At 43.6% G+C, this 27033-nt stretch overlaps 1 protein-coding gene across 4 annotated transcripts in view; it reads left to right on the forward strand.

The window, feature by feature from the left end:
• The window catches only part of swap70b (switching B cell complex subunit SWAP70b), a 110836-nt gene that overhangs the window by 9833 nt on the left and 73970 nt on the right, over positions 1 to 27033 (forward strand). For 3 of the 4 annotated variants that reach the window (XM_070899610.1, XM_070899612.1, XM_070899613.1), the window contains exons 2-4: positions 3614 to 3754; positions 9142 to 9318; positions 18073 to 18300. In XM_070899610.1, the coding sequence (XP_070755711.1) occupies positions 3614 to 3754; positions 9142 to 9318; positions 18073 to 18300 (546 nt within the window). Of the gene's footprint in view, positions 1 to 2278; positions 2359 to 3613; positions 3755 to 9141; positions 9319 to 18072; positions 18301 to 27033 lie in introns of those variants that run through there. The other variant, XM_070899611.1, reaches the window with a different exon arrangement.

Here is a 27033-nt window from a genome sequence, read left to right on the forward strand (position 1 = left end):
CCTCACTTGTTGCTGTCTCAAGCTGAGCCAGGCTGTTTGCAGCCGCAGTGCCCTCTATCACTCTGAGCTGAGATTCCGAGCCCATATCCTCCATCGCAAAGACTGCCAAGTTGGACCTCTGTAATGCCACCCATCTGCACCTCTGCCTCAGCCCACCTGCTGCTGAAGCCCTCAGTCCACCTGCTGCTGAAGCCCTCAGTCGTGCTTCTGTTACCTCCAGATTCAACTATTCCAATGCTTTTCTGGCCAGCCTGTCATCTTCCACACTCCATAAACTTGAGCTCATCCAAAACTCTGCTGCCCATATCCTATGTCACACCAAGTCCGTTCAGCCATCAGCCCTGTGCTTGCTGGCTCCCAGTCCACCAATGCCTCGATTTAAAAAAGTTTATCCTCGTTTTCAAATTCCTCCATGGCTTTACCCCTCTCTATATCTGTAACCTCCGAGACTATGCCTCTTGTGTATCTCCCACTTTCTTCACCCCGCCATTGGCGACGGTAACTTCACCTGTCCAGGCTGTAATCTCTGGAATTTCCTCCCTAAACCTCTCCATCAATCACTCCAGCCCTAACTTTTTCTGCCATGTTTAGTAAGTAACTAGTGGGTAAGTACCGCAATTACACGGCAGTACGTGGATTTCAATGCTGAGTCTATCGGTGAAATACTGTTACAGCACAACCTGTGGAGGAGCAAGGTAACTTGTAGCGCAACTTCTGCATTTAACTGCACATATGTACTCTGGAAGTTGGCTGTCCGATATACTCCATAATAACAGTGAGCGCTATTAGCCTCACCATTATTCTCAATGCAGAATCTGGGCCAATATGGTAAAGTAAGTTTGTGGGTATTGTTATTCACTCAAATTTCTCCTCCTCCAATTCTCTCCCACCCTCAAATTTCCTCCTCCTCCCCCCCTCAAATTTCCTCCTCCTCCCCTCTCAAATTTCCCTCCTCCCCCCCTCAAATTTCCTCCTCCCATCCCCCCTCAAATTTCCTTCCTCCACTCCCCCCCTCAAAATTCCTCCCCCCCTCAAATTTCCTCCTCCCCCCTCAAATTTCCTCCTCCCCCCCCCCTCAAATTTCCTCCTCCCCCCCCCATAAATTTCCTCCTCCTCCCCCCCTCAAATTTCCTCCTCTTCCCCCCCCCTCAAATTTCCTCCTCCTCCTCCCCCCCTCAAATTTCCTCCTCCCCTCCCCTCAAATTTCCTCCTCCCCTCCCCTCAAATTTCCTCCTTACCCCCCCCTCAAATTTCCTCCTCCCCCCCTCAAATTTCCTCCTCCCCCCCCTCAAATTTCCTCCTCCCCCCCCCTCACATTTCCTCCTCCCCCCCCTCACATTTCCTCCTCCCCCCCCTCACATTTCCTCCTCCCCCCCCCTCAAATTTCCTCCTCCTCCCCTCCTCAAATTTCCTCCTCCTCCCCCCCCCTCAAATTTCCTCCTCCTCCCCCCCCAAATTTCCTCCTCCACCCCCCTCAAATTTCCTCCACCCCCCCTCAAATTTCCTCCACCCCCCCTCAAATTTCCTCCTCCCCCCCCCTCAAATTTCTTCCTCCTCCCCCCTCAAATTTCCTCCTCCCCCCCCTCAAATTTCCTCCTCCCCCCCCATAAATTTCCTCCTCCTCCCCCCCTCAAATTTCCTCCTCTTCCCCCCCCTCAAATTTCCTCCTCCTCCTCCCCCCCTCAAATTTCCTCCTCCCCTCCCCTCAAATTTCCTCCTCCCCTCCCCTCAAATTTCCTCCTTACCCCCCCCTCAAATTTCCTCCTCCCCCCTCAAATTTCCTCCTCCCCCCCCTCAAATTTCCTCCTCCCCCCCCTCACATTTCCTCCTCCCCCCCCTCACATTTCCTCCTCCCCCCCCTCACATTTCCTCCTCCCCCCCCTCACATTTCCTCCTCCCCCCCCCTCACATTTCCTCCTCCCCCCCCCTCAAATTTCCTCCTCCCCCCCCCCTCAAATTTCCTCCTCCCCCCCCCTCAAATTTCCTCCTCCCCCCCCCTCAAATTTCCTCCTCCCCCCCCTCAAATTTCCTCCTCCCCCCCCCTCAAATTTCCTCCTCCCCCCCCCCTCAAATTTCCTCCTCCCCCCCTCAAATTTCCCCCTCCTCCCCCCCCCCCCTCAAATTGTTATTGAGTGCAAGCCAATATGTAGCATCATTTTGGTTTTTTGTTTCTCTGTGCCTCTTGCTGTTTCCTGTTCATCTCGCTTAGCTTCAGTGTAACAATGTCTGGTGGCAATCTGGGGTCCAAGAAAAATCTTAACTGCTAGCTTGAATTTTACCCAACAATTGAGATGTGCTCTTATGATTTTGATTTGTGTTAATCTTTACGCACTCTGGGGAGGAAAAGGTTCAGGAGAGGTATTCAAATATTTGATTCTTAAGCAAAGGAATCGATAAATTGAAGTCTGATGATATGCGTGAGATAGCCACAAGCTCTAGAGCCAGGGGACCAGGTGCACAGACAGTTTAGATGTAACTACTTTATGCTGGGGGGTGGTAAATGTGCAAAATGGAATGAGCAAGGAGGGCAGGTAATGTGGAAAAAGTTCAGGGAAAATTGGATAGCTATTTGAAGGAGTGGGTGATTGGGAGTCTGAGACTGCATTCTTTTCTAGTTCTGAACTTTCCTAAGTATCTATGTTGAAGGTTGAAAGATCTCTGGTAAACAAGTGCACTTTAGCTAGAATAAAGGGAGAAAAATCACCCAGAGAACCCACACACGTGCGGCTTAAATATTTGTTTGTAGAGCAGTCTGTATACAGAGAATTTTGAAATTGTGTGTGTGTCTATCAGTGTATAAATAGCCACCTCAGTTCTCAAATTGATAAATTTCCAGCAATTTTAAAAGAAATCGAGTTCCCACAGGGGTTATTGTTAACTATGTTTATTTTAAAATCTGAAGCTGTTAGATAAAGATAAGCTGCTTTTGCATAAGTCAACTGTGGGGCCTTTTACTAACCTGTTGTATAGGTTCGCTATTAATAAATGATTTTGTTCATAAGATAGTGTAACTATCTAGTTTTAACTTTGTCTCTGAGTCAGAAGGTTGTCGGTTTAAGTCCCACTACAGCGTTAAGCACATATTCTAGGCTTATACTTGCAGCACTGAGGGAGTGCGGCATTGTTGGAGGTACCATCTTTCAGATGAGATTTTAAATTAAGGCCCTGTTTACCTCCTTAGGTGAGCATAAATGATTCCATGGCACTATTCAGAGAAGAGGAAGGGGTTCTCCAAGTGTCCAAGCCAACAATCCCCCCTCAGCCAACACCACCAAAAGACATTATCTGGTCATTCCATTCATTTGCTGTTTGTATGTTTGACCTTGCTGGCTACAACTTACCCCATCTATCCAGATAACAATGCTAACTGCTCTTCAATAGTGATCTGTTGAGTATAAAATGCTGTTGAATGTCCTGAGGACATGAAGGATGCTATATTAATGCGAGTTCTTCCTTTATTGAAGTTAAATTCCTTGAAATTTGACAGTCTTTGATTCATCTGGTCAGATTTCCTCTCCAAAGATTAGAGATTCCAACAGCTTTCTGTATCTCTGATACAGCAGAGTTAGTTCTCAAACCCCACTAATATTTATTTTTTATATTATTGAAACAGGTTCTCTCGCACAGTCTTTGTACAGTTTTGCAAGTACCTCACAATCCAGTAGCTTTGGAAAACCACTTTAAGGATGATGATGAAGGACCAGTTTCTAACCAGGGATACATGCCATATTTGAACAAGTTTATCTTGGATAAGGTACCTTCGTTTTGATAAATCCATATATAACCCTAACTGTGAAACTTCATTATGTATTATAGTTTAAAAATCCATTGCCTAGAATAGTAGCACTTGGAGTGAAATTAGTGCCTACTGTTTTTTTTAAACAATGAAGTGTGACAGAAGGGGCTTCCTAGATCAACAGAAATCAGCGTCTCCAATAATAAAATTATCTATTATTATAAATTGTTGCATTTCTCTATGCCTATTACTTTGCTTGGCCAAGATGGCACTCTGCAGTGCCATACCCAAGGAGTCAGATCGCCATCTGACTCCCATTTGATATTTTTGCCTACTAACTTTAAGGTGTCCATCTTTGGTCAGTGGGAACACTGAGATCCCATCTGCCCTCTCGGGTAAAAGAACCTATGGCAAAACCCACAAGATGCGTTTTTGAATTGAATGGCTTGGTCCTTCCCTTGGTTACCTGACCAGATATCTATATCCGGAACAACTATATTCTCGGGCTTTGTGCATTAGAACCATGTGGCCCAGTGGTAGCACTCTCATTTCTGAGTCGGATATCGGTGGTGCTGTCTTTCAGATGAGATGTTAAACTGGGGCCCCATCTGCCTTCTCAGGTGGATATATTTGAAGAAGAGCAGAGGAGTTCTCCTGGCCAACATTTATCTCTCAAACAACATCACTAAAAATGGATGAGCTGGTCATTTACCTCACTGCTGTTGGTGGGACCTTGCTGTGTGCAAATGCCGCATTTTCCTTCATGACAAATGTTCCTACACTTCAAAAAGTACATCATTGCTGTGAAATGCTTTGAAACATCCCGAGGTCATGAAAGGCACTATATAAATCTAAGTTCTTTCTTTTTGAGAGTGAACCTGATTTTTAACCCCATATGTACCATGGCAGAAGGAAAGTGGCCAATGCCACGAGATGAAAAATGCTTCACTTTCAGTCTTGTAGCACTTGCCTAGATTTGAGTTGGGAGATTTCACGCACAAATCATATCAGACACCATGCTTTCATATTGATGCTAAATGTTAACTATAATAGGCCACGAAAGGTCTAATTTTTAGTTCCATTGCCATCTTAACTATTTTTTTTAAATGAAAGCGGAGGAAGCAGATTTCTTTTTTTAAAAAAAAGAATCCTTCTTCCTCCATTTTAAGTCTCACAATTGAAAATGTCACAATGAGATGCAAAAGAGTAACTACCCTTATTGCGCAACTTCCCCCTCCCCCGTGCCTTCGCTCACATTTTTATTCTGCGCACATTTTTCTCTTAGTTGTTTGTGTAATGACCTCAAGAATATTTCTGTTTTTTTGTAAACTGCAGGAAACACGTTTTTCCTTTTCTACTACACACCCAGCTGAAACCATAGATCTGGGCAATTCTCCATAATGCCCTCCACAAACAACGAGTGCCTTGTTAAAGGGCAGGCGGTTTATTGCTCTCTTAGATAAACAAGTCATTTGCATTTGCTAAAGCAAACAAGAGCATTTAATATTTTGAACTTGGACAAAAAAGACATGAGATAGGAACTCCACTTTTTAAAATCCGATTAAAATACTGAAATTATATAAAATTCAACTACAGAGACAAAAAATCCGTTGAACTTAAAAAAAAAAAAATGCAAGAAACACAGTAATTTTTTTAAGCTGCTATCCCTGCAGCATTTTCCAAATTTTCTAAACAGTGCTGTTTTCTTCATGAACTGAATGATTTGTCCAATGTTCCTATACATGCTTTTGGCACCAAAAATTTAACTGCATTTGTGAAGTAAACGAAGATAGTCCTTACAAAACATGTTATTTGATGCTGTTCAGCATTCAGCTTCTCAAATCTGCTAAGCACAAACAATCATTTGGCTACAATTGACCAGGTGCTTATTTTAATCCATCTCAAAATAATTTTGAAATTTTAATAAAGACATGTCCTTTTTCTTAAATGACGGAGAGCACAGGGCTCTTTCTGGGGTTGAACAAGATTTCAAAGTTTTAAAATGTTGAGCACCCAAATTGAAGGGCCATGATCAATATCACAGGACACAATTAGGGTTGAAAAGATCAGGATAAAAGAGGAGGCAAACGAGGAAGAAGTTGATTAGGTGATTCTAATCTTGAGTTTTTAAAAAGAGGAAGGAAGAGCAACATTAAGGAGTTCTGTTTTCCCAGGAAATAGAGTAGGAGACTATCATAACAAGCCTTGATTTCAACATAGTTGTGATTTAGGGAGGATCGTGAGTGTGTAGGAAGCTGTATTTTGAGCTTAGAAGGATCAAGAGGAGTGGTGGCCTTAGTAGCATTAACAATGAACAAGAATTTAGGTGCTGGAGAGGGGCAGAGGAGGGTACCCTCCATCTTAGTTATGAGGATAGGCTCTAAGAATAAGGTTTGTTTACTTTGGAGAAATACAGGTTTAGAGAGGATGGTTGTTTTAAAAGGTTGAAAAGATTGGTTACAATCCAGTTAGATCTGTTAAATGGGATAGAGGAATGCAAATAAAATCTCTATTTCAAAATGATCAAGAAGTTGGGTTAGCTGTCGGAGTATTAGTGAGTCATTGTCCTCGTGAACAAACTGTCAAGATGTGGGCAGTGTGGAGTTGCAACACTCATTTAAAAAGGAACTTATAAAATCCCTGAGAGAAGAGGACATTTCCAGTTACAGGGAGTAAATTCCAAATTAGTTGTGAGGAGTCATTGACAACTGCATTTTGCTGTGGCTAGCTTGATTGCAGAGGACCTTGTCAAGGTTTTCCCTGAATGAGTCAGGTTTTTTTTGCTGCTTGCACAAAATAGCCTGGTTAGGTGGTGGTTGAATACGTTAGAGAGTGGGTTAACAGTGCACAAGGTTGTACTGTCGGTCTGGATGGGCAGGCATGTTAGGCATAATGGTCTTCCAACTCTTCAGTTAGATATGTTCATATGTAAATAAGCCTTCAGGAAAAGGGGGGAGAAAATTGTGGGTGGTGTGTGGTGAGAGGCAAACCCTGGAAAGATTAATTTAAGGCCAAAGCTGTTTGGCTCACGAATGCTCTACATTCTCAGTGCATATTTGAAATCACAATTCCCAGCAGTGAGCCTGATCTCAGTTGAGTGAAAGGAAAGGACTTGCTTTTATATTAGGCTTTTCATGACCTCAGAATGTACCTTGTACTTTACAGCCAATTAAGTACTTTTGAAGTATAGTCACTGTTGTAATGTAGGGAAATACGGCAGTGAATTTTCAGAAAGCGAGGTCAAATGTTGGCCAGATACCAGGAGAACACCCCTGCTTAACGCTCGAGATAGCAGGCAGGGCTTCGGTTTAACGTTTCATTCGAAAATTAAGGGAATGCATATAAAATCTCTTTCAAAACAATCAAGAAGTTAGGTTAGCTGTCAGAGTATGAGCGAGTCGTTGTCCTCATGATCCAGTCTACCCCAAATAACAGATCTACGCGTGTCCCCGATCAACGTGAGTGTCAGTCTAGATTATACTCTCGAGTCTCTGAGAGTAAGGCTTGAACCCACAACCTTTTGACTCAGACGTGAAAATGCGACCACTGGGCCACAGCTGACAATTGTTCTGAGGCACAAAGCCCTAGAATATAGACGTTCCAGATCGAGATATCTAGGCAGTTAACTAAGGGCCAAGCCATTTAATTCAAATACAAGCATCTGGTGTGTTCTGTTTGTTCTCGGCTGTTTTTGAGTTTGAATTTTTCAGTTTGAGATACATATTTAAATTTCCTTTGTGCCAGTAATTTTTTTAAACTGTATTTCTCAACCTATCCTGTTCAAATTTAGTAATCTTTCTGAGGCCATTGGAGATTAATATGCCTCACTTTAGTTATTCAGCAACAAACTACCACAAAAAGGTTACTATTCAGGGACCTTGTGTCCAGATTAGTTTACATTACAGTTTAGAGCAGCAGAAAGTAGTGATTTTTCTTTTTCGTGAGGAGGGATGGTTAAACCTGCAACTAAAGTAAATGTACAGTGTCATTGCTTTTGTTTAAATAAACCTATTAGCTTAATGCTTTTATATAGAGTGATAATGAATACATTTAAAAATTGCAGTCTTGTGTGCATGGTGTCCCCGGTGCCACCTTGCTTTCACTCTGTGAGCCGCGGTGGCCCTTCAAGGGGAGGGCACACTGCCGCGGCTGCCATGTTGTTTTTTGTCGGCTGACTGCCAGGTTTGGCCAACAATAATGCTCGGGTTCGGCCAGGCCACCAACAGGCAGCCTGGCATCACCTCTAGGGTGCCAGGCTGAAACCCTCCCTAGTGGCCCAGTGGACTGAAGTTTCTACATGCCGAAGGCTCTCCCCTTTAAGTGAAGGGGAGAGTGTGGTGACGCTCACGCGTCGTGATGTCATGTCCGCTCCGCTGCTGACTGACGGCGGCAGAGACTCCCTCCTGCCTCCACCTCCGTCCTTCTACAGTACTTAACGCCCCACTTCTGCCCCCATTATGACCGACTTCTGGTTCACCGAGAAAAAACCGACAAAGAGCTGAATTTACCGAAAGAGTCGACCTCATACCACCCAACGGAAAAAACACTTCTAGAGCAGAAGATGTGACCTGTTTCGGGCGAAAGTAAATTTGGGCCCCAATATGTATTGGCATAATGCTTTTATAGAGCGAGAGAATGAATACATTTTAAAATGTAGTCTTGTGTGAATATAGAAATGATATACAGAGGTGTATATACTTAACCACTTAGCAGTTATTGCACTCCACATGATTAGAGTGAAAGTTTGATGTGGGGAAGAATATTATTTTTCCCCAGCCCTTGAAAAGGCCTAATGATACTGGGAGGATTTGAAATTGCTAAGGGGGAAACCAGTATTTACCTATTCTATCCCTAAAAAAAATGAAGGAAATGACTTGGTTGCCAACTGAGCTGAAATGTACTTGTGTAACTTAGGGCAGGCTGCAGTTGTGTGAATATATTTGGGTCTGCAAGAGCTTTTTATCTTGGTTATACAGTTTTAATTGGTGGGACCACTAAAATGTCAACCCATTAATGATCGTTCTCATGGAATTGACATTTGGTTGAAAGAACTCTGAAGAGACATCGAATAGACGTAACCTTATTCTGAACCAGTCAATGGTTTCTATGGTGAAGATTATTCAGCAGAAGTAATTAGAGTCTGCTTATTCTTGAAGTACGTAAAAACTTGCAGTCCAGTAATACTTGGTGTTTTTTCTAATGCTGTCTTTCAAAAGGGTAATTCTTGGGAGAATATCCTAATTGTTATTGAGTTAAATCTTGAATAAAGAAGCAAACCTTCTGACCAATGAACTATCAGAAATTTAATGAAATATAATCACTAATTGTTTTCCTCTTGTTCCCATTTGTCTCCTGATAATTTTTTTTTCTGCTTCCTCCTTGTCCCTCTCCCCACCCTCTTAAAGGTTCAACCAAGCAGCTTTGATAAATGTGACTTTAATAGGATGTGCTGGACTCTGTGTGTCAAGAAAAATCTGAACCGGAACAATTTACTGATCAGTGATGAAGATACCTTCAAAGTATGGTGTATCTTCAACTTCCTCTCAGAAGATGTGTATCCCTTGATCATAGTCCCAGAGGAGGTAAGATCAATAAATCTTTAAATTAACATTTTGGCCTCTGCACCCTTGCTTAAGGAGAGGAAAGATCAACCAGATCAAACATAATCCATGCTGGAAAATGTTTGTGGACGTTAGGTCAGATGAAAATTCGACTCAACTGAGCCACTCTCAGTCAAATGGCTGTCCGAAACCATTGTCCCGGTTAAATAGCTACTTGGATGAGGTACGAAAGGGCCAATGCTTCTGCCTCTGAAATGTGTCTCAGCACAAGACACTGACTTTAAAAAAAAAAAAAAAAAAATGTTGTTCTGGGATATGGATGATGCTGGCATTTTTGTCAATCCCTAGTTGCCTTCAGTAGGTGCTGGTGGGCCCCCTTGAACTGCTGCAGTCTTTGTGGTGATGGTGCTCCCACAATGGTGTTGGGTAGGGAGTTCCAGGATATTTGATTAGGCAATCATAAACAGTGATGTAAGTCCAAGCCAGGATGGAGGGGAGCTTGTAGGTGATGGTGTTCCAATGACATTGCTGTTTTTGTCCATCTTGCTGGTAGAGGCAGCATGGGTGGGAAATAGTCAGTGACTTGCTGAGTTGCTGCAGTGCACCCTGTAGATCGTATATACTGCAACCACAGAGTGCTGTTGGTGGAGTGGGTGGAGACGGAGTCCAGTGGCATGGCAGTTGGCTGATTAAGTGAACTCTGTGCCCTGGATGGCGATGAGCCTCTTGTGGGGTTGTGGCTGCACCCATCCACATGAGTATTCCATCTGAAGCTTGACTTGAGCCTTGTAAGTGGTGAAGAGGCTTTGAGGATTCAGGAGGTGTTTCAGAGAACCCAACTGCCCTGCCGTTTAGGTGACTGGGAGAGAAAAGTGGGGGAGGGTAGAGAATGTAATTTCACTTTTCAAAGCGTTAACTATGTGATTCTGTCTGGGTGAAAATGGTTGCAAATCCTAGGATTTGAGTTCGTCAACATCAGTGAGAACCAAATGACTGACTGAGATTGTAAAGTGATCTTGGTGATCTGCTAGGCCAAATGCATAATTTATGGTGTTCCAGATTAACTCCAACGGTTTTGAACTAATTCTAATGTGAAACGTGTTCAAGTTGTTGGAACATGGACTTTTAAATAATCTAGACGCGAGCCTTAGTATAGCTAAATGTTCTATGCTGGCATAATCCCAGCAAGGCAGTGCAATACCTTGTTTATGATCAAAGGTCACATTCAAAGGCAGTAACAAAGTGAACTATTTTATAGGAAGATGCCAGGTAAGTGAAACAATGAGCATGTTGAGTCTGTAACTTCTGCCTGGCGAGGTGCTCATGGACTTCTATGTCATTAAGATTGAGGCGGTTCAGCTGTCTCTGCTGCTTCTCCCTTTTTCCTTGCCAACCAAGTCAAACCTCTCCCCAGGCTTCCTCCACCCTAGACCTGATGATGTATTTCTAGTTTCTCATTTATCTGCCCTTATGCCCTCTCTGAACTCATCGTGTCCATGGGACCACCTCCTGCTCTGTTGACTCCATTCCGACTAAACTGCTGACCTACCTGATCCACATGCTAGCTGTGAATGGGTTACACTTGGGTACTGTCCCCCTACGTTTCACAACTGCGGCCACCACCCCCTCGTCAGAAAACCCACCTCAAACCCTCTAATCTTGCAAACCGTCACCTCGTGGCTAACGTCCTTTTCCTCATCAAAGTCCTTGAATGTATTGTTGCCTCCCAAATCTGTGCCTGTCTTTCCCGTATCTCCATGTTTGAATCCCTCCAATCAAATTTCTGTCCCGCCACAACTCAAACGACTTTAATCAAAGTCACAAACGACATGATTTGTGGTGTGACTGTGACAGCCTCCTCATCCTCAACCTCTCTGTGACCTTTGATACAGTTAACGGCACCATTATCCTCAAATATCTTTCCTCCATTTACCTACTCCGTGAGTTTGCTCTCACTCACTTCCACGCTTGCTTATCTGATCGTAGCCAGGGATTATCCAGCAATGGCTTCTCTTCCAGCGTCCTCACTATTACCTCTGGAGTACCAAGGATATATACTTGGCCACCTTCTCTTGTCTACATGCTGCCCTTTGGTGACATCATCATCATCCATATGCACTCAGCTCCACCTTTCTCAACCCCTCCACTACCTCTGTATTGACAAATGACTTGTCTGACACCCATTCTTGGATGAACAATTTCCCCCAGTTGAACACTGGGAAGACTGAACCCATTATCTTCGACCCCTGTCACAAACTTGGTACCCATGCCACTGATTCCATCCCTCATTCCCCGGCCACTATCTCTGGTTCAACCAGACTGTTTGCAATCTCAGCGTCCTTTTTGAACTTGAGATGAGGTACTGACCCCCCATATACTCTGCATCATAAAGGTCGTCTACTTTCATCTCCGTAACATTGTTCATCTCCGCTCCCACCATAGCCCATCTGCTTCTGAAACGCACATCCATGCCTTTGTAACCTCTAGACTCGACTATTTCAATGCTCTCCTACCTTCCTCCAGCTCAAGAACCTGCCCCCTCCCCCCCCCCCCCCCCCAGAACTCTCCAATCCTCCAAATCTGCTCTCTGTGCATCACCCCCTTTCCTTCATCCCAGCATTGGTGGCCTTGCTGTTTAGGCCTCATGCTATGGAATTCCCTCCCTAAACCCCTCCACTTTTCTAGGCCCCTCTCCTGCTTTAAAACCCAGCTCTTCAGCCAAGCTTTTGGTCACACCTCTTAATATCACCTTCTTTGGACCATAACTTGATACTAACACAGAAGTATTGTGATGGTAAATTGCGTACAAAATGGAATAGTTGCCTTGTCACTTTGCCTCCACTTGGGCACTTACACCTCAGAGTCAGAAGATTGTGAGTTCAACCCTGACTCCAGATACTTTGACCACATAATCTAAGCTGACACTTCAGTACAGCGCTGATGGGCATAGTAATCTCCCACATGGTATCTTCTCAAACACTTTCCAAAGACTGCACACTGATCCATTGCATTTCCCCCATCTACCAGAGACTTCTGTGACCTTTGTTAAGCATGAGCATGCATTTTGAAATCCGTGTGGGTTATTTTTAATGGAAAGCACTGGGATAGCACTGATAGCATTTTTGAAATGTTGTTTAAAAACCTCTGGACAAAGATTATTACAACAGCTGACACAGTTTGGAAGTGTATGTGTGTGCCATCTTACAAATAACACAGTTGCTCCCACCTTTTGTAATCTTCCCTGACTATTTAATAATCTGTGTATACATGCTTTTAATCATTTGGTTGCCTGCTCCATACAGTCTCCAGTTAAATCAGACAGAAGGAAAGTGAGTAATGAAGAGCACAATCTTCACCCCCGAGAGAGAAAGTCAGTTTCCAGACCAGGAAAACTGGGCTGGGATTTTAGTTAGAAATTCCCTGCCGGTGTGCTCTATGTACAAGTCTTACAAGAAATGCATGTATATACAATATTTCTATATTCTCCTGATAGACAATAAAAGTTGATTAAAATCTAGATATAAATATGTATTTTTTAAAATTTGGTGCAAATGCAGTACTTTTAATTCTGTTTTTCTGTAACTTGTAACAATCTAGATATTTCTGCTTTTTAAAAGCCTGGCCTCAAATGTATGTTTATGAGACAGATCTTCCAGTGCAACACAAACTGCTTTGTGGAGACGAGTGATCTCTCGGTGAACTTCCATTGTTAAGGAACTGTGTTTTAAAATTATGGAAAAGAGAGCATTGTTCTGATTTTTTAAAAAACTTATTTCATTTTGTTCAGAGAGTGCACTCTCTGTTCGTTTATGCTTTCAATTGTACTAAGTATGTCAGTTACAAATATAAAGAAAGGATTATACCGTGTGGTTAACTGCAATTCTTAGAACAATTCTTCTTGGGTTGGGTTCCCTGAAATATGAATTTAGATCAAAGGAAGTGTAATTCTTCTGATCGGGAGCAGGAATTACTTTCAGTATAAATTAATTACTCTTTGATTGCCCCCCTCAATAAAGAGAGAAGAAAGGCTTTTTGAAAGGATTGCTAAACATATTTCCTTTCTAAGGGGATATTTGCACTGATCCAGGCTGAAATCCAGCCCGTGGAGATGTGCTGAGTTGAGCTACCTGACTGACAGATATCCACTCTGACCTATCTTTTGAGTCCCTCCTGCCAATTGACTGCTTCTGTGGAGAATCAGTATTGGCTCGTACTTGCTTCTGGATAGCAGTCTTCATGCTGAAATGCACGTCAGTGGTTGGATATTGGCTGACCTAACTTGTATGGAATCTTTTGTTTTGCAATTTTGAAGCTGGAACTGACATACAGGAGTAGGAAGGCTTGCTGATACCAGTCCTTCTCCATAGTAACTAGTCAGACAGTGAGCCAGCTGATATCCCTGCTATGCCACACTTTATCCAGTGACCTAGGGAGACATTACTAAGGCATTAATAGCACACTTTTATGATTTAAAAATTGCTATGGAAACCTAAATTGTGAACCTCTTCTCTGCAATTTGTAGTTGGTCTTAACCTCCAATAAATTAGTTGAGCACTCCTTTAATTTCTGGGCATCTTTGCATAATGCAGGACTTCCTATGTACCAACAATCATAGAAACATAGAAAATAGGTGCAGGAGTAGGCCGTTCGGCCCTTCGAGCCTGCACCGCCATTCAATAAGATCATGTGGCTGATCATTCCTTTAGTACCCCTTTCCTACTTTCTCTCCATACCCCTTGATCCCCTTAACTGTAAGAGCCATATCTAACTCCCTCTTGAATATATCCAGTGAACTGGCATCAACAACTCTCTGCGGCAGGGAATTCCACAGGTTAACAAATCTGAGTGAAGAAGTTTCTCCTCATCTCAGTCCTAAAATGGCCTACCCCTTATCCTAAGACTATGTTCCCTGGTTCTGGACTTCCCCAACATCGGGAACATTCTTCCCGCATCTAACCTGTCCAGTCCCGTCAGAATCTTATATGTTTCTATGAGATCCCCTCTCATCTGTCTAAACGCCAGTGAATAAAGGCCCAGTTGATCCAGTCTCTCCTCATATGACAGCCCAGTCATCCCTGGAATCAGTCTGGTGAACCTTCGCTGCACTCCCTCAATAGCAAAAATGTCCTTCCTCAGACTAGGAGACCAAAACTGAACACAATATTCCAGGTGAGGCCTCACTAAGGCCCTGTACAACTGCAGTAAGACCTCCCTGCTTCTATATTCAAATCCCCTAGCTATGAAGGCCAACATACCATTTGCCTTCTTTACTGCCTGCTGTAACTGCGTGCCCACTTTCAGTGACTGATAACCATGACACCCAGATCTTGTTGCACCTCCCCTTTTCCTAGTCTGCCGCCATTCAGATAACATTCTGCCTTTGTGTTTTTGCCCCCAAAATGGATAACCTCACATTTATCTACATTATACTGCATCTGCCATGCATTTGCCCACTCACCTAACCTGTCCAAGTCACCCTGCAGCCTCTTAGCATCCGCCTCACAGCTCACACCGCCACCCAGTTTAGTGTCATCTGCAAACTTGGAGATATTACACTCTATTCCTTCATCCAAATCGTTAATGTATATTGTAAAGAGCTGGGGTCCCAGCACTGAGCCCTGCGGCACTCCACTAGTCACTGCCTGCCATTCTCTGAAACGGACCCGTTTATCCCGACTCTCTGCTTCCTGTCTGCCAATCAGTTCCCTATTCATGTCAGTATATTACCACCAATACCATGTGCTTTGATTTTGCACAGCAATCTCTTGTGCGGAAACTTGTCAAAAGCCTTCTGAAAGTCCAAATACACCACATCCACTGGTTCTCCCTTGTCCACTCTGCTAATTACATCCTCAAAAAATTCCAGAAGATTCGTCAAGCATGATTTCCCTTTCATAAATCCATGCTGACTTGGTCCGATCCTGTCACCGCTTTCCAAATGCGCTGCTATTTCATCCTCCTTGATCGATTCCAACATTTTCCCCACTACTGATGTCAAGCTAACTGGTCTATAATTGCCTGTTTTCTCTCTCCCTCTTTTTAAATAAAAAGTGGTGTTACATTAGCTACCCTCCAGTCCATGGGAACTGATCCAGAGTCGATAGACTGTTGGAAAATGATCACCAATGCATCCACTATTTCTAGGGCCACTTCCTTGAGCACTCTGGGATGCAGACTATCAGGACGCGGGGATTTATTGGCCTTCATTCCCATCAATTTCCCTAACACAATTTCCCGCCTAATAAGGATATCCTTCAGTTCCTCCTTCTCACTAGATCCTCAGTCCCCTAGTACCATCGGAAGGTTATTTGATTCTTCCTTCGTGAAGACAGAACCATAGTATTTGTTCAATTGGTCTGCCATTTCTTTGTTCCCCATTATAATTTCACCTGAATCCGACTGCAAGGGACCTACGTTTGTCTTTTCTAATTTTTTTCTCTTCACATATTTATAGAAGTTTTTGCAGTCAGTTTTTACATTCCCTGCAAGCTTCCTCTCGTACTCTATTTTCCCCTTCTTAATTAAACCCTTTGTCCTCCTCTGTTGAATTCTAAATTTCTCCCAGTCCTCAGGTTTGTTGCTTTTTCTAGCCAATTTATATGCCTCTTCCTTGGCTTTAACACTATCCTTAATTTCCTTTGTTAGCCATGGTTGAGCCACTTCCCAGTTTTATTTTTACTCCAGACAGGGATGTACATTTGCTGAAGTTCATCCATGTGATCTTTAAATGTTTGCCATTGCTTATCCACCGTCAACCCTTTGAATATCGTTTGCCAGTCTATTCTAGCCAATTCATGCCTCATACCGTCGAAGTTACCTTTCCTTAAGTTCAGAACTCGAGTTTCCAAATTAACTACGTCACTCTCCATCTTAATAAGGAATTCTACCATATTATGGTCACTCTTCCCCAAGGGGCTTCGCACAGCAAGATTGCTAATTAGTCCCTTCTCATTACACATCACCCAGTCTAGGATGGCCAACTCCCTGGTTGGTTCCTTGACATATTGGTCTAGAAAACCCTAATACACTCCAGGAAATCCTCCTCCACCGCATTGCTACCAGTTAGGTTAGCCCAATCAATGTGTAGATTAAAGTCGCCCATGATTACTGTTGTACCTTTATTGCATACATCCCTTTTTTCTTGTTTGATGCTGTCCCCAACCTCACTACTACTATTTGGTGGTCTATACACAACTCCCACTAGCGTTTTCTGCCCTTTGGAATTCCGCAGCTCCACCCATACCGATTCCACATCATCCAGGCTAATGTCATTCCTTACAATTGCATTGATTTCCTCTTTAACCAGCAACGCCACCCCACCTCCTTTTCCTTTCTGTCTATCCTTCCTAAATGCTGAATACCCTTGTATGTTGAGTTCCCAGCCTTGGTCCCCCTGGAGCCATGTCTCCATGATGCCAATCACATCGTATCCGTTAACTGCTATGTGCGCAGTTAATTCATCCACCTTATTCCGAATACTTCAGGCTTGTTTTTTTAACACACCTTGCCCCTTTAGAATTTTGCTGTAATGTGGCTCTTTTTGTTTTTTGCCTCGGGTTTCTCTGCCCTCTACTTTTACTATTTTCCTTTCTATATTTTGCTTCTGACTCCATTTTATTTCCCTCTGTCTCCCTGCTTGGGTTCCCTGCCATATTAGTGTAACTCCTCCCCCAACAGTACTAGCAAACACTCCCCCTAAGACATTGGTTCCAGTCCTGCCCTACTTGTATCTTGCCAGTGCAGGAAGGGGCTCTCATTTTATAGTAGAGCATTAAGAAAATCTCCAGTTCAATGTGGTTCACCTCATGTATGATTATCACTAGTTGGGCTTTTGGCTGTCTAACAGAATGGTAGATAATTTGCACAGGTAAATCGCAGAAGTCACCTGACGCAGACTGAGATTATTAGAGGTTAAAGCCAACTACAAATAGCACAAATGAGGTCCGTAATCATTGGGCCCAATTCAGGTTTACAGAATGTTGAAAATATTTACATCTTCTGTGAGAATCAAAGGTCTCTGGTTGGAAGAGTCAGCACCCCCTGCCCCCCCCCCTCCCACCCACCCACAGAAGCAAAATTTACTCAAACACCTACCTCACACATCCACTAAGACTAGCTTCTCCTTGCTAATGCCGCTTCTTGCTCTCCCCATTTCCTCTTCCTCTCTCTCTTCCCTCCCTCTCCTACTTTCTCTCCTTTGTCCTCCCTCCCCATCTCCCCAGTCCTCATCCTCCTCTCTCCCTAACTTCCCCTTCTTCCCTTCTTCCCTTCTTCCCCCTTCCTTCCTCTCCACATCACTGTGGCTCAGTGGGTAGCACACTTGTCTGAGTCAGAAGATTGTGGGTTCAAGTCCCACTCCAGGAACTTGAGCACATAAATCTAGATTGACACTCCAGTGCAGTGCTGAGGGAGTGCTGCACTGTTGGAGGTACCGTCTTTCAGATGAGATGTTAAACCGAGGCTCCATCTGCTCTCTCAGGTGGACGTAAAAGATCCCACGGCACTATTTTGAAGAAGAGCAGGGGAGTTATCCCCGATGTCCTGGCCAATATTTATCCCTCAATCAACATCTCCGTGCCCACCAGCAGTGATTGAGCAGAAAAGTGCTTGTGGTTTTCACTTCCCTGTGTGTACCACCACAGGAGATCAAATAGTTACATAAATAGAAACAGTTATTCCATTTATGTATGCTGTTTGGATATTAAATAAATCAAAAACTTAGAGTTTTTGTGGACATTACTGTGCTAATACAATGTCCCTGTTCTCACTATGCAGATTGAGTATTTTCTCCGGAAACTGACTGAAGCAATGGGAGTTAATTGGCAGCAAGAACAATTTGAAGAATACAGAGCTCATTTTGGTGCCACACGGTGCGGCCTCTCCGTGTGGGAGTTCATCGAACTGGTTGGTTCTGGGCTGTTTTCTAGGAGGATGAACAGACAAACATTGTCCATGGCAATCAATGAAGTTTACTGCGAACTCATCCTAGATGTGATGAAGCAGGTAAGACCAGTTTCCATGTCTGGAATAAATATGGGTTAATCTTACTGCCCTCCCCCCTGCTGTTTTCTCACAATCTCCCTCACTCGGATGATCCTGATTTTCAGCCTGGAATGTTGAATGAGTGGGTGCAGAAAAATTTGCAAAGAAATGTCTCTTTTAAAAAATATATATATATATATATTATATATTTTCGCTGTGCCACCCAAAGGCTTAGCAAGTAAATGTACTCTGTCCACGGGGACCATCAATGTATTTCTTTGTAAGATCTATGTAGTGCGAAACACCAGTGAAGTGGTGGGATGCAGGTTCAGTGTCTCCAACTTGTGCTGAGTTCCTGATCTGCAGGGTTACTCTTGTGACAGCCAGCTAAGAGGGGCATTGGCAGTGATCTCTGATCCAGCTGCCCACTCCACCTTCTTGGACACGGGAGGATTGTGGCTCAGATGGAGAATTCACCAGAGGAGAAAACTGAGTCAAGATACAACCCCTCCCCTCCCCACCCCCAAAGAAAATAGTGTTCCTGTTGTACCATTTTATGGCACAGGTTGAAGAGTTAGGAGATTTTGTTTAGACTTGTTACCAGATCGGTGGGGGTCGGGGGGGAAATCACTAGCCTAAATTTGATTGGTCTCTCCATCATCTTCATTCTACTCCATTACCAGTTTATTTGCTAATATTCCCCAATAGTTTTTCATGTTGTCAAGCCTCCTATGTGTTTAAAAGCAAGCTAAATACTTGGAAAAATAAAATGTGAAGCATCAATAATTGGGACAAATTCAGGGAAATATTAGAACCTTAAAAAAAAAAACGGGATAAATTTGGAGAAAATGAATAAAAATAGTTTTTATTTTGAACATTGCTAAACCTTAAGAAAGCAAGTAACCAACGGACCAGGCTCAGTTAAGTCAAATTGCAACACACAATTCCACAGTTCAAAGACATCACCTGCTTGGCCTTGATGGCAGTTCCGAAAGCCAAGTAAGTTTCTATGATCACAAAATGTTATCAAGCTATTTTAGAAACAAATACATTTAGAGTATTTGTGACTCGACCGTGTGCTGCAAAATTTTGACCACTAAAGTAGATGATTAAAGTAGCACATCATCACCATAGTACTGTGACACACAGAAATTTTTCAAGTTAACTAAAATATGAAATAATTCATGCTAACATGTCATTTTCCAGTATGTGCTATGAATGATATAATTGTTGCATTTTTTAAAAATCATTTTGTTAATGACGACATAACTGCAGTTATTATTGAATCTTGCCATGGTACGTCCTGAAAGCACAGATGCAATGCTTCTCCATCTCCTGATTCTTGGTAACAAAAAAATGAAGAACAGAAGTGTTCAGCAGAGCCAGCACCTAATCTGCATTTGGGCTTCCCAATATCTGTCCACAAGTGTGATTCTGCACTCCCTATCTTTTGACATTTCAATTCTCCGCCCACTCTCACTCTGGTCTCTGTCTTTGGCCTTGTACACTGCTCCAGTGAAGCTCAATTCAAACTTGAGCATCTCATCTTTCTACTAGGCACTTTGCAACACTCTGGCCTAAGCACTGACTTTAATGACTTTAGACTGTAACTGTAACTCCCAATTTCTCTCTGGTAGTTGGTGCTGACAGTGTAGGATGCAAGAACTCTTGGGTACTGCCATTACAATAGTAAATGGAGAGTTGTGGGAATCATCTTCCTTAAGAAGCAGGCAACCAGACTACTTAGAGGAGTGACTGAAGCCAAGTAGATATCTGTTGCAGATCCAAGTTCATGACAAGCTGCCATGGCATAGCAGGCCAGATGGCATAAATGGCTAAATTCTGTTTCCTAGTACACAATTGAGGTGTTAACCTGACCCCGATGAAGGGTCACATCTTAAACACCTATCTTTCAGATGCTAATTGATTTGCGGCCTTTTCTGTCTTTGAGCTTCTAGTTTTCTTTTCGCCTTATGATGAGCCATAAAAGAAATTTATTAAAAAAAATGTAAACACTCATTCAGTTGTAGCTGCTGTTCCCATGCCATTTCTGGAGAGACACTAAAGTGCAACTTGTCAGTAACTCTTGCCATTCTTCTCCAACCCACTCTCTCGCAATACTCAATGAAGAGCAATGAGTAATGGCAGAGAAGAAGGGTGTTGGAAGGGAAGCACTGCTATTTTGAGACAAACACTTGAGGAAAAGGGTGTTGCAGGGCCTTATCCCAGGATATTTCTTCAGAGGTTGCATCGACTTACTGCACAACCATATAATGTGGCTGCATGTTTCAGTAAGGAGATGCGTCTTGACAATGGAGGACAGGAAAAGACCAGATTAGTCCATCAATCCCATCACGTACCATTATGGTGCAACTTTAGACTCCCATCCCACCCCTCTGAAATTCCTCACCAAACCACAAAAGCGATCAAACAAGGTCCAGGAGAACACAGTGACTGGGAGACATAGCACCCAACATCTACCTCTCTTCTATACATCATCATAGGCAGTCCCTCAGAATTGAGGAAGACTTGCTTCCACTTTTAACATGAGTTCTTAGATGGCTGTACAGTCCAATACGAGAACCACAGTCTCTGTCACAGGTGAGACACATAGTCGTTGAGAGAAGGGGTGGGTGGGACTGGTTTGCCGCACGCTCTTTCCGCTGCCTGCGCTTGATTTCTGCATGCTCTCAGCGATGAGACTCGAGGTGTTCAGCGCCTCCCGGATGCACTTCCTCCACTTAGGGCGGTCTTTGGCCAGGGACTCCCAGATGTCAGTGGGAATGTTGTACTTTATCAGGGCGGTTTTGAGGGTGTCCTTGTAATGTTTCCGTTGCCCACCTTTGGCTCGTTTGCCGTGAAGGAGTTCCGAGTAGAGCGCTTGCTTTGGGAGTCTCGTGTCTGGCATGCAAACTATGTGGCCTGCCCAGCGGAGCTGATCAAGTGTGGTCAGTGCTTCAATGCTGGGGATGTTGGCCTGGTCGAGGACGCTAACGTTGGTGTATCTGTCCTTCCAGGGGATTTGTAGGATCTTACCATTGTTGGTGGTATTTCTTTATTTCTCCAGCGACTTGAGGTGTCTACTGTACATGGTCCATGTTTCTGAGCCATACTGGAGAGTGGGTATTACGACAGCCCTGTATACCATGAGCTTGATGGCAGTTTTGAGGGCCTGGTCTTCAAACCCTATTTTCATCGGGCGGCCGAAAACTGCACTGGCGCACTGGAAGCTGTGTTGGATCTCGTCGTTAATGCCTGCTCTTGTTGATAGGAGGCTCCCGCGATAAGGGAAGTGGTCCACGTTGTCCAGGGCAGCGCCATGGATCTTGTTGATTGGGAAGGCAGTGCTGTGCGGCGAGGACAGGCTGTTGGAGGACCTTTGTCTTACTGGTGTTTAGCGTAAAGCCCATGCTTTCGTACACCTCAGTAAATATGCCGACTATGTCCTGGAGTTCAGCCTCTGTATGTGCGCAGACGCAGGTGTTGTCCGCGTACTGTAGCTCGACAATCGAGGCTGGGGTGGTCTTGGACCTGGCCTGGAGACGGCGAAGGTTGAACAGGCTCCCACTGGTTCTGTAGTTTAGTTCCACTCCAGCGGGGAGCTTGTTGACTGTGAGGTGGAGCATAGCAGTGAGGAAGATAGAAAAGAGGGTTGGGGTGATGATGCAGCCCTGCTTGACCCCGGTCTGGACGTGGATTGGGTCTGTAATGGATCCACGGCCTATACATAGTGATATCTATCACAGTCAGGAATTCGACCAGCTCCATTTTGAATGTTTGCAGCAAATCTCCAATCGCTATATGAACCAGCAACTTGTTCCTACGGTTGATATGTCTCTGAAAAAGAATAACTCGCGACATCCAACCTAGTTGTACGTTTGTGCAACATACTTGTGTAACCGTGATCATTTCTAACCCATCTAACTCAAATAGTCTATCCACATGAACCAAATCTAATCCTTTCATTATTTGAAAGACTTCAGTGAAACCTTTTTGAAGTCTACACTTTTCTAAGGTTAAAAAGCCCCACCTCTCTAAGCCTATCATGGAATCTAATGGCCTTTAAACTAGGTACTGCAACAGAAAAAGCTTGCAGCTCAGTGGGGTTGGTGGTGAGAATATAGCTGCCCATCTCTCATGTTGATGTTTCTGATGTTGACAGCAATAGCTGCTGGGGTACAAGCAAAAACACCTGTTGGTCTTGGACCCTCGAAAGCCAGAGATGCCATTTTATTTATTTTTACTGCATTGCTGCCAAAGTTGAAGGTGGCATCTGTGATGGTGTTGCAAGATAAATGCAGCATTAAATGCACCAGCAAAAATTTCCATTTATTGGAAAAATGGGCTGTTGTAGAGGTTTTTTCTTCCTCCCTTTCCACTAATTTTCCCATTAACTCCCACTTCTGTCCTGAAGGTATTCACTTCTTGTTGGGGTACAGTTCCTTCGGCACCAGTTGCCCCGCAGTATCTCATCTACATGTTTGTTCTTCGTGTGTAAGCCTAAATAATGAGTGCTGACCTGTTTTTTGACTGGGGGTGGGAGCCTCACTGCTGAGCCTAATCCTGTCATACCACAACATCCACACCCATGCACTTTCCTTCCCTTCCCTACCTCGAGGAAGCCGAGGCCAAAGTTGGTGCCTCGATCTGGGCACTTCCTGAAATCAGCTAGCTCTGTACAGACTGTGGATCAAACCCGAAACCTCACTGACTTGCAGGGTTGAGCTACTCATTGTTTTAGTCAACCGAGCTATAGGGGAGCTACACACCATAATTGTTTATAAATATTTCTCTCTGCAAAATATCTTTACATTTAAATCAGGGGGTCAGCTATTTTCAAAGTGTTTTTCTTTTCCCATTTCTATCGTGATGAGTGAATGGGCATGTGACCTGTTCATGGGCCACTGCCCGTGCTGCTCTAGTATGTTCTCCGGAAATACATGATCATTTCCCTTCCCAGTTCTGTGATTAAATACTTTTTAAAACCAAAAACATGACTTTTATGCCTTTGCTGTAAATACATGAACATTGAGTCACAGCTATGGAAATAGCAGACGTCACTTGGTGCAGTGAGAAATGGATTGTGGTCTGGTGTTCCTTGTACTGTTGCTTCAGTCATATCAGGAAGTGAGATTAGCTGTTTGAAAGAATGTGTGCACTGGGATATCTTATCAATAGAGCCAGTACTGCTGCAACTAGATAACGCCTACAAAACCGGGTAATCTGGGTGCACAATTTACGGTTTATTATTTAAATGGAGACATTTGGGATTTGTTTGAAGCATGATTGGATTCCAGCAGTGATGGTTTTGTATGTGAATTTTGGACTTCAATGTATCTTTGCATGACATTTTTGACTCCCTTGATGTCAAAATTGGAATAGTTTATATGGAAGAAGTACACAGTTAGGCGATGTATTTCAGCATTTTAGTTTATACTGGTAAGTAAGGAAACCACTCTACTATAATTTAGTCTTTTAAAGGAAATTGTCTGAAGAGTAAAGATTAAAATGCAAATAGCGAACCAGGAAATAACTTCAAAAGTAAATCTCTGCATGCAGTATGACAGTTTACTGTCCAAATGTTTAAGATGTGGGCTGTTTTTTAAGGAACTGCCAAAATATATATTAAACTAAACAAAATTACATTAATTTGCATCTTTTCGTCTTTACCAAATTTCTCTAACAATACTTGTGTGCTACTATAGTGTATTTAAATAGGGGCTTGGGAAATTTCACTACGCAAAGCTGCTATATAAATGCAAGTTGATGTTGCTAGAAGATTAACTTAACTATACATGTTAAAAGGTTAGGGCCTACCGTTAGATGGTGTCTCGGGTACATTGGTCACTCCTGTAATCTGTCTTGAGTGGCTTGCGATCAGGCCTCGATTTCAAAATTCTCATTCTTATTTTCAAATCCCCCCATGGCCTCACCCCTCCCTATTTCTGTAATCTTCTCCAGCCCCATAACCCCTCCCCCCCGGAGATGTCTGCGCTCCACTAATTCTGCCCTCTTGAGCATTCCTGATTATAATCGCTCAAGCATTGGGGGACGCGCCTTCTGTTGCCTAGGCCCCAAGCTCTGGAGCTCCCTCACTTAACCTCTCCACATCTCTACCACTCTTTCCTCCTTCAAGACGCTCCTTAAAACCTACCTTGGTCACTTGCGCTAATTTTTACTTCTGCGGCTCGGTGTTAAATTTTTACTCCTGTGAAGCACCTTGGCACGTTTCACTATGTTAAAGGTGCTGTATGAATACAAGTTGTTACTGCCCAATATCTACTTATGCGATCATATAACCTGTGGGTTTAATAACAGGACTCCCTTGTGCTCTGAGCTAGATATCCTCGGCTCAATTCCCCCCAGTTATCTGTGCTGTTTTTTTAATATAAATTAAAATATCCAAGTTTCCCCAAAGTTTCTGCGCCAGTGTAACTCAGTTAAGTATGATTTTTTTTTTTAGGTTAGTATTTGTTTGCGTAACCTGATGTCTGCGCCAGTTTTCCACATTTAAGCAAGTTTGGCCAACTTACATTTTTCCTAGGACGGCGTATGTGACCATTCCCAAAAAAACCAACGCACATTAAAAAATTGGCGCAGAAAGACGCCATTGTTTTTAGGCGAAGTTTTGGAGGGAGTCAAGAAGGCAAAGAATATGCAACATGAAGCTTAATTTTTTTCAAAGTCAAAAGGGAGAAGATGGAAGTCTAATGCAATTCTTTAATTTTTTTCAAAATCCCAAGCCACCACCAAATGTCTCCTCACTGGGCTCGAGGGTCGGAGCGTTGGCTGGCAGAATCGTTCACTCACCCGGACACGGGCTCGGGGCTCGGCTTCAAAAGAAGCCTGGGGAGGGTGGGGTGGAAGCCGAACTGAAGAGATGAGAACCCTTAGGCTATACAGCAGCTTCAAAAGAAACCCTGGGGGTGCGGGTGGGGGGTGGGGGTGGGGGTTGTGTGGACGCCGAGCCCCTGTGTCCGGGTGAGGGAACAATTCTGCCGGCCGACCCTCGACCTTCGGTGGTGGGGTGGTACTTTGAAAAAAATTTAAGAATTGCATTAGACTTTGTTTCTTTCTTGAATGCCTAGCTTCCCGTTCTAAGCAAGCCTATTGCGCATGCGCAGACCAGGGTGTGGTCCATACTAGGGCGTCGACCTTGGGAATAGAGAGGAAAGAAGATGCGAGTGCTTTCTCCTGCTGTTTTGAGCTTCTTGCAAAGCTATAATTAAATTATGGGTGCAATATTGACTGGCATACCTCGTGTAAGGCTTCTGCATGATTGTGCTGTGGAGGAGAAGATTGATTAGACATCATCATATGAGGAACCTCAGAGCACGTAGGATGATGGGCAGGAGGCCTTACTCACATTGGGTATATCGAGACAGGTGTTCATACCTGCACCTGAGTGATGCAGACTGTGCGAGAAGGCTGCGTTTCCGCAAAGAAGTTGTAAACGAGATCTGTGAGTTAATAAAAGCAGACCTGCATCCTAGAAGCGTCAGGAGGACTGCTTTGTCAGTTGAAGTAAAGGTTACAGCTGCACTTTCATTTTATGCAGCTGAATCATTCCAGGCCACAACTGGGAACGTGTGTGCCATTTCTCAACATGCAACACATATCTGCATTCGGCAGGTGACTGCTGCACTATATGCCTGGAGGAATGACTACATAAAGTTCCCCATGACCACCCAGGTAATGCGTGACAGGGCTGTGGGCTTCTCCAGGATTGCTGGCTTTCCAAAGGTACAGGGCTGCATTGATTGTACCCACATCACCTTGCGAGCATCTTTGGAGGATTCTGAAATGTACAGAAACAGAAAAGGCGTCCACTTTGTGAATGTGCAGCTCGTGTGTGACAACCTGCATCGCATCATGGCAGTTGATGTGAGATATCCTGGGAGCACCCATGATGCATTCATCCTATGCAAGAGCGCTATATCTGCCATGTTTCAGCAGTAGCCAGAAGGGCAGAGCTGACTGTTGGGAGACAAAGGGTACGGCCTCGCCACCTGGCTCCTGACGCCCCTACACATAACCCGGACGGAAGCTGACTGGGAATACAACATGTTGCACATTGCGACGCGCAGCATTGTAGAGAGGACCATTGGCATCTTGAAGCAGCGTTTTCGATGCCTGCACCATTCTGGAGGCTACTTGCTGTACTCCCCTGAGATTGTCGGTCAGTTCACTGTTGTGTGCTGCATACTGCATAACTTAGCCATCATGAGGCAGCAGCAGCTGGTAGTAGAAGACCTACCTGAGATGAGAGTGGCTGATGATGACGAGGACGAGGAAGCCATGCAACTACCTGAACCCGGAGTACGGTGGTGGAGGAGGGCGGGCTGTCGTGTCCCTTTTAACGTTTGCTCGAGCCTTGCGCCAGCAGCTCATCCTTGAACATTTTGCTGCCTGAAGGCTCAGCGGCAACTATTCCAAATGGACCATGTTTACTGTTTGGACCTGTTCCGTAATGTTGTGTTGTGTTAATGGAATTGATTCTTCTTTAGTTCAAAAAGTTGTGTTAATAATGGAACAATTAATGTAAATGATTCAGTTATAATTTAAAATATATTTTATTCAAAAGTTTAGTTTGTACTTAACTTAACTTTAATAAAAATATTCTTGTATCAAACTTTAAAGTTTTCAGTTAAGATCATATATAAACTTTTAAACTTGTAAATTGACATCACTTATTTAAAAAAAACTTTTAAGTTGAGAACAGTTGCAACAGTAACAACAATAATAACAGCAGCA

This window comes from Pristiophorus japonicus, chromosome 14 (assembly GCF_044704955.1).
Source record: "Pristiophorus japonicus isolate sPriJap1 chromosome 14, sPriJap1.hap1, whole genome shotgun sequence".
Lineage (NCBI taxonomy): Eukaryota > Metazoa > Chordata > Chondrichthyes > Pristiophoridae > Pristiophorus > Pristiophorus japonicus.